Below are 6,087 nucleotides of genomic sequence, written 5' to 3' on the forward strand. Positions count from 1 at the left end.
AAAGACCAGCTTACGGAAACGACAGCACTTGTGCACGTTTTTATATAAACAGGAAGGATTGTGTGCAGCCAGTTCTTTTCTCTGCAATTTACAATATTTGTCTTTAATGACAATTTTAAGGACCCTGACGGGATGTAAGTAATCACATGCAGACGTGGTGTCCTGAGTCCAGAGAGATGACAGCACAGCTCCACGGCAGGCAGGGAAATTCAACTCCTGACACCATTGTGCCAGGCACAGCCATAACCTCTCATGGACTTAGCCCTTGTCTGAGGGTTTCTGCAATGTAGCGACCCAGATCAAGTCAAAGCTCACATCTTTTGAGAAGTGACAGTGAAATCATGCACACAACCTCAGGGTAAGAAGCTAAGAATAAAAGGAAAGGAGACGAGAGGAGGAAAGGCAGGGGCACATGGGCTGCGGGATGCCAGGCTGGACTTCATGTGGTCCCTGTGCACACCGAGTGGGGACAGGCAGCTCTTTGTCACCTCAGGACACCACAGCAATCCCAGGCTCCACAGGGCAAGGGAGGCCTTGGCCTCCTCCCTCCCAAAACTTCTCAAGGGCATCACCCAGGCTGGTGGGCAGGGGAACAGCCAGAATGCCCCAAGTCCAGGCTTCATTTCTGGATCCACATGTCCCAGGGGCAGCAGTTTCAGCCACATCCCCACTCCTTCCTGCTTAACCTACCCAGTCACTGAATGATGCTTACTGCCACACCTGGGAGCATCAAACCTCTCCTGCTTTCCTCCTGACTCCCTCCCAGACACCCACTCAGATCATAGGGATTTGAGGCCCCAGGAGGGCAGGGTGGCCGGGTCAGACCTGCAGGGTCATGGCTGGAGGTGGACCACAGCCACACTTGGGCTGCACTGGTCACCACATCAATGCAAAGGTGCCCAGGAGGTTTCCATGCAGCAGCCCAAGCATGGCCGAGCATCCTGAAGAGGGACGTGGCCTCACAGGGAGCACAGGACAGCCAAGACGTGCTGAGGGGATGCTCAGGGGATCTAGAGGGGATGCAAGGGATGAAAGGGATGCTTGGAGGCAGAATGAGGGATGAAAGGGGATGCTCAGGGGCAGCATGAGGGATGCAGAGAATGCTCAAGATGTTCAGGGCAGCTCAGGGATGCTGGGGCAGGTCTGAGGGGATGAGGGGATGCCGGGGAGCCTACCTAGAATAAGGGATGCTGAGCTAATGACAGGGAGACTTAGGGAGGTGAAGAGGACAGAGAGATACTGGAGAGCCTGGGGCAGGTCAGGGGAGATGCAGAAAGGATGACAGAGAGATGTGGTGCCAGAGAGCCCGGAGCAGGTCGGAGGACTACCGGGAGGTGATGGAGTGACAGCAGGGAGCCCAAGGCAGGCAGGAGGGATGCGGGGAGGTGATGAGGTGAGGGGCAATGCGAGGGAGGGTGGGAGATGCCGAGAGGACGCCGGGGAGGGGACGCCGCGGTGCGGGGGGCGCTCACCTGCCAGGAGCCGGAGGGGATGTCTCCGAAGCCGCCGGGGCCGGCGGAGCCGTGACAGCTGCGGGGCGGCCCCGTGCAGCGCCAGAGCAAGCCAAAGCCGGCGGCGGCGCGGCCGGGCGGCAGGAGCCAGGCCGGGGACAGGAAGGCGGCGGCGCAGGCAGCCAGGAGCCCGGCGGAGAGCAGCGCCCAGAAGCAGCCGACGCCGCTGCACATGGTGCGCCCGCGGGGCAGGGAGCCCGCGGCCCGCGCCGCGCCCGACACCGGCACCGACAGCATCGGCGCCGCCGCAGCGCGGCCGCGGGGCCGGGCGCGGGGCCGGCGGAGCTGCCCGCGCCCCCTGCGCGCTGCCTGCGCCGCCCCCGGTCCCCTCCCCGCGGGGCGCGGCTGCGACACCCGCGGAGGGCGGGGGCGGTGGAGGGGGAGCCCCGAGAGCTGCCCCCCCCCCCACCTGCGCGCACGGTCTGGGGCTTGTCCGCTGGTTTCAGAGAGGTTTTATCCCTGCCGGTATCGTTAACGTTTGTAACTCCCACCTCGCTGCTCGCGGATGCGGCCCCGCGGCCAGGGACACGCGTGGGGGAGTCCGGATTGTGGGTGTCACCGTGGGCAGGTTGGGAAGGCGCACACGGCACGAGGAGATGAGCCCTGACCCCGGCCCCGCGCTGGGAGGTTTCTCACTCGGGGTCTGCTTGCTTGAGCACCATTAATCCGTCCTTGAATCCCGCAGGTTTGAAAGCGTTGAAGGCAGAGCGGAGAGCGAGGCGGAACGGCTGCCCGGGGGTTTGGACTTACTTTAGGTATCAAAGCTGCGCCTCCCTGTGCAGCTGCGTTTTTAGAACAGTCATTCTGAAACTTCGTGTATCTGCCAGGTTTTATTCCCGCTAAACCTCCCGGTCGCTTTGCAGCATCAATTGGTATCTCATGCCTCTGCCTCGCAGATCTTACGGGGATTTCTCCATCTCCAGAAGCTCCGCTGTCCCCCCAGGACCCCTCTCCACCAAAGCCGGTTCCTTGTCTAAATATACAAAAATGGATTTATCCTGCCCTGCTGTCCTCCGGCAGGTTGCAGGCACTTACTGCCGACACCGCTGGAACAGTTAAAGGTATTTCGGCAGCTTTTGGTTAAAAACAAGAGTTTTCCCTTCGGATCTGGGGTGTGGAGGGAGTGTTTTAATTACAGCCCTCGGGGAAGGCTGGCTCGGAGCCGGGCTTCCCCGGGAACACACAGAGCTGGGGGGCTGGCACCCCCTCCTGGTGTGCGCTCAGACTGCGGGCGGGTAGGGGCTGCGATGGGAATAACCACCGCTTACATCTGAACTGACGGACAAAGCGTCGGGGTTAAAATGCTGCCGTTAATGGCTGGGGCTTATCTGGAGCTTCTGTGGGTGAGTGTGGCTTTTCCTTCATTTACAAGTGTGCGCGCTTGTTGTGCTGTAACTTCCAGGCAAGTTTTGAAGGGACAAAATGACACGCAGCTTTGTTCCCGTATCTCCTGCTTTCCAGAAACACCCGACTGCTCTCCTGCACTGCATCACTTCTCACACCCTCTGGGACACTTAGAAAAACCAAAACGGGGGAGCATACATGGGAAAACACGGAAAATGGGTTTAAGCCAGATTTATTTTGTGACTTGGTTTCATTCAAGTATTTATGACACCATCAACGGCCAAGAATTTGGGAAGAACGCTGTGAAGTGGATGGAAGGTTATCTGAGGGGAGTCCCACACAGCACTGGCAGCACCGGCTGCACAGATTGGAGGTTGGAGCATCCCGGGTTGTTTGCAGTAGATCAGAATAGTTCCAGAGTGGCACGAAAGCCCTGCAGAAAAGGCTTCCTTCCTGTGAGGAGCAGCCTGCAGCAGGACAGGGCTGGGGAGCAGCTACAGACACTGGGTTCTGCTGTTTCTTGTTCAGTGCTCCTCCGCTGGAGCTCACTGCCCAACAGATCCTCAGCAGCAGTCACCAACACCTTCCTTGAGAATGAGACTTTTGGGTTTCCTCTTTCCCCCCACACCCTCTTTTTCTCTTGTATTACACTTCAAGGTTTAGATGTTAACTCACCACTGCAAGTCAGACAGAAACCCTTCACCCCTTGCTTGTGCCCAGCTACCAGGCACAGAGGAGCAAACCCATGGGCATGGGCTCAGTGGAAGGAGACAAGGAAGGATTACAGGGTTTTAATAAAATCAGTTCATTCTTTTTCCAGGCTGGGACGTGGGATAATTCCCTTCCTTGAAATCCTCAGCACAGTTGAGAAGCCAGCACCAACTCTCCCGTTCCCATTACAGCTAATGGACTGAGGTCAGCCACATCCAAACTTGTAATGAATTCTGTATGTGCATGCAGCCACTTGTTTTCCCATTAAAAAAATAAAAGGATAAAATTACAAGTCAGTAATTACAGCTGCTGTGATTGCAGTTCGGGAGCACCCCTCCTGTAATGGCATCAGTTGTGTCTTCTCAATTTTACAGCTTCCCCAGCATCCTCTTGTGCACCATTATATGTATGTGGTGCACCTTTCCCACTCTCTCCCACCATTAATTCTTGGATTCTTAGTGATCACTGTTTGTATTGCTTATTTTGCAAGCCTGTCTATAGTGTCTAATTATGTGTTTGAAATAATATTATGTAATTTTTAATAAAGCTAATGACAATGTTTAGAATATATGATTTTAAGATTGTATTAAATTTCTGTACAAAGGCATCTTTGACCCCTTACATACTTTGGACAATAGTATTGATTCCAGAGTAAGACTGAGGCTCTTAATGCCCCTAGACATACAGTTACTATTATTTGTATTCCCAAAGTAGCAAGAAGTCTATAAATGAGATACAAACCCAACATCATGCAAATACATGTAAATAAATGAATAGACCATCCCAAAGATGTGAGCAGTGGCAATGGCCTGTAACATGATTTGTTACCTTTATGTTGTTTCAAATGCTGCAACTGAGCAGAGCAGTTCTGTGTGATTCATTATCAAAGACACCAAGCTATCAGCACAGTCTTGTTCTGCTATATTAATTCTGTCCAAACACGAGCATCCCACTTAGATCTTTTCAAATATGAAAGTTTGTTTATTTTTCTAGCTCTGGAGAGGGAAAACCTGTGAGGCTTTGACTTAATCCTCGGAGTGTTTTTAATTTAGGGAGGTGTTCCCCAGCTTCTCTGATGTTGGCCAACCTATGTCCTGAAGCCATATTTCAAGTGATTGCTCAGATAATTAAACTGTCTCATTCTGTTAAAACCTCCAGAAGCTGATGTTACTCATACTTCCAGTTCAGATCTCCAGGGTCCAAGGCTCAGTGACTTAACTGTGGATTGGAGCTTCAACCCTTCTGCACATTCCCCAAAAGGGGAGGAAATGTACTTCATGCCAACCATGCTTAGAGCTGGAGGTTTCATCAGTTACCTAGAATCTGATGCAAAGATAATTGAATTATCCCAAGGACCTTGACAGTTTGGATGAATTTTTTGGAAAAGGAGCTGCTGTTTGAAAATCAATTACAACAAGAAGCTGCTGCTCCTCAAGTGTGACAGGGGATGCCTATCATATACCCACCCCAAAGCCACGTTACCAGCAGGCCAGGTTTCTGACAGCCTCCCCTTACTGATGGTACAAATACCACTCTGCAGCCTCAAGAGACTGCGTTTTCCAGCATGGAAGGGTCCGCTCAAGCTTGAAACAGGTATGCATATAGCTAAATAACCCTGTTGGGAATCATCCTCCTCAGCCAGAGGAGCACTGTCAGCTGGGTATAAGGGCTTGGCAGTAGAAAAAAGATCAATATGTAAGGTCAGAAAGAAGGTCCAGAATACAAATTCCCATGCGAATTTTACCACAAACTGCATCCTAGACAGCCTGGCAGACCAGGACTCAGTCAGACACTGCATCCTGCTTCAACCCCAACATATAAACTGAAACCTAAAGCTTCATCTGTGAAACAGACCCTTCAACCACTCACAGCTACCTGGAAATGAAGAGAAAGCTGCATGCAGTGCACTGGAGACTCAGGCTGGTTCTACGAGGGCTCTCTTTATACTGCCAGTTATTATGAGTGTTTGTAGAGGACTGGGTGCAATCTTTTGACAGACAGAAGATGTTAATTTAGTGTTCCCTGAGTCATCCCATTCTTTTAAATTTACTCATCTTTTGAATATTTTAGTCCATTACCAGCCTCTTAGGTTATGTGCCAAGTAAATAATTCCATTCATTATGCAAAACCCCATATATAATGGTTCATTATCCTCCAACAAGCCTCTGGGCACAGGTACCAAAATGTATCAAAGAACATAGTTAACAAAGATAATACCAAAAGAGAAACCGCAGTTGCTATACGGTGTTGATCAGCAGCAACATCCTACCCAAGAGCTGGCTTCATCTCAGCCCTGAACAGATCCCTATATACCTTTTATGCCATTTACAGTTTATGAATCTTAATTACTGAGTGTAAAGAGCTTTGGCACACTTGGATGAAAGACATTACAGGAATCTACATAATGATTATCAATCACATCACTTTCCATGGCTCAAGCAGCACCACCAGGACAGTTACATCACAGAGGGATGACACTGCATCGATCCATCCCGACACGGGGATGTAAGAGGAAGAACTG

At 51.7% G+C, this 6,087-nt stretch overlaps 2 protein-coding genes across 3 annotated transcripts in view; one reads left to right on the top strand and one right to left on the bottom strand.

Moving 5' to 3' along the window:
• The window catches only part of LHFPL7 (LHFPL tetraspan subfamily member 7), a 62,358-nt gene extending 60,579 nt beyond the window's left edge, over positions 1–1,779 (bottom strand). The window contains exon 1 of the mRNA XM_034068858.1: positions 1,473–1,779. Within this exon, the coding sequence (XP_033924749.1) occupies positions 1,473–1,748 (276 nt within the window). The 5' untranslated portion in view covers positions 1,749–1,779. The remainder of the gene's footprint in view (positions 1–1,472) is intronic.
• LOC115945471 (uncharacterized) lies at positions 881–4,139 on the top strand. Of its 2 annotated transcripts, XM_034068854.1 has the most exons (3): positions 881–895; positions 2,197–2,266; positions 2,408–4,139. In XM_034068854.1, exon 3 carries the CDS (start codon positions 2,813–2,815, stop codon positions 3,767–3,769), a length of 957 nt encoding a protein of 318 aa, XP_033924745.1. In that variant the 5' UTR covers positions 881–895; positions 2,197–2,266; positions 2,408–2,812; the 3' UTR covers positions 3,770–4,139. The 2 variants fall into 2 exon arrangements, with proteins under 2 accessions (XP_033924745.1, XP_033924746.1); XM_034068855.1 differs by lacking the exon at positions 881–895 and having other exon boundaries at positions 2,249–2,266; positions 2,435–4,139.
• The last annotated feature ends 1,948 nt before the right edge of the window (positions 4,140–6,087 follow it).

This window comes from Melopsittacus undulatus, chromosome 13 (genome assembly GCF_012275295.1).
Source record: "Melopsittacus undulatus isolate bMelUnd1 chromosome 13, bMelUnd1.mat.Z, whole genome shotgun sequence".
NCBI lineage: Eukaryota > Metazoa > Chordata > Aves > Psittaciformes > Psittaculidae > Melopsittacus > Melopsittacus undulatus.

What these genes read in the sequence shown, in the direction of transcription:
- LOC115945471 (XM_034068854.1), top strand. Translation starts at nt 2,813, where the DNA reads ATGCTGCCGTTAATGGCTGGGGCTTATCTGGAGCTTCTGTGGGTGAGT.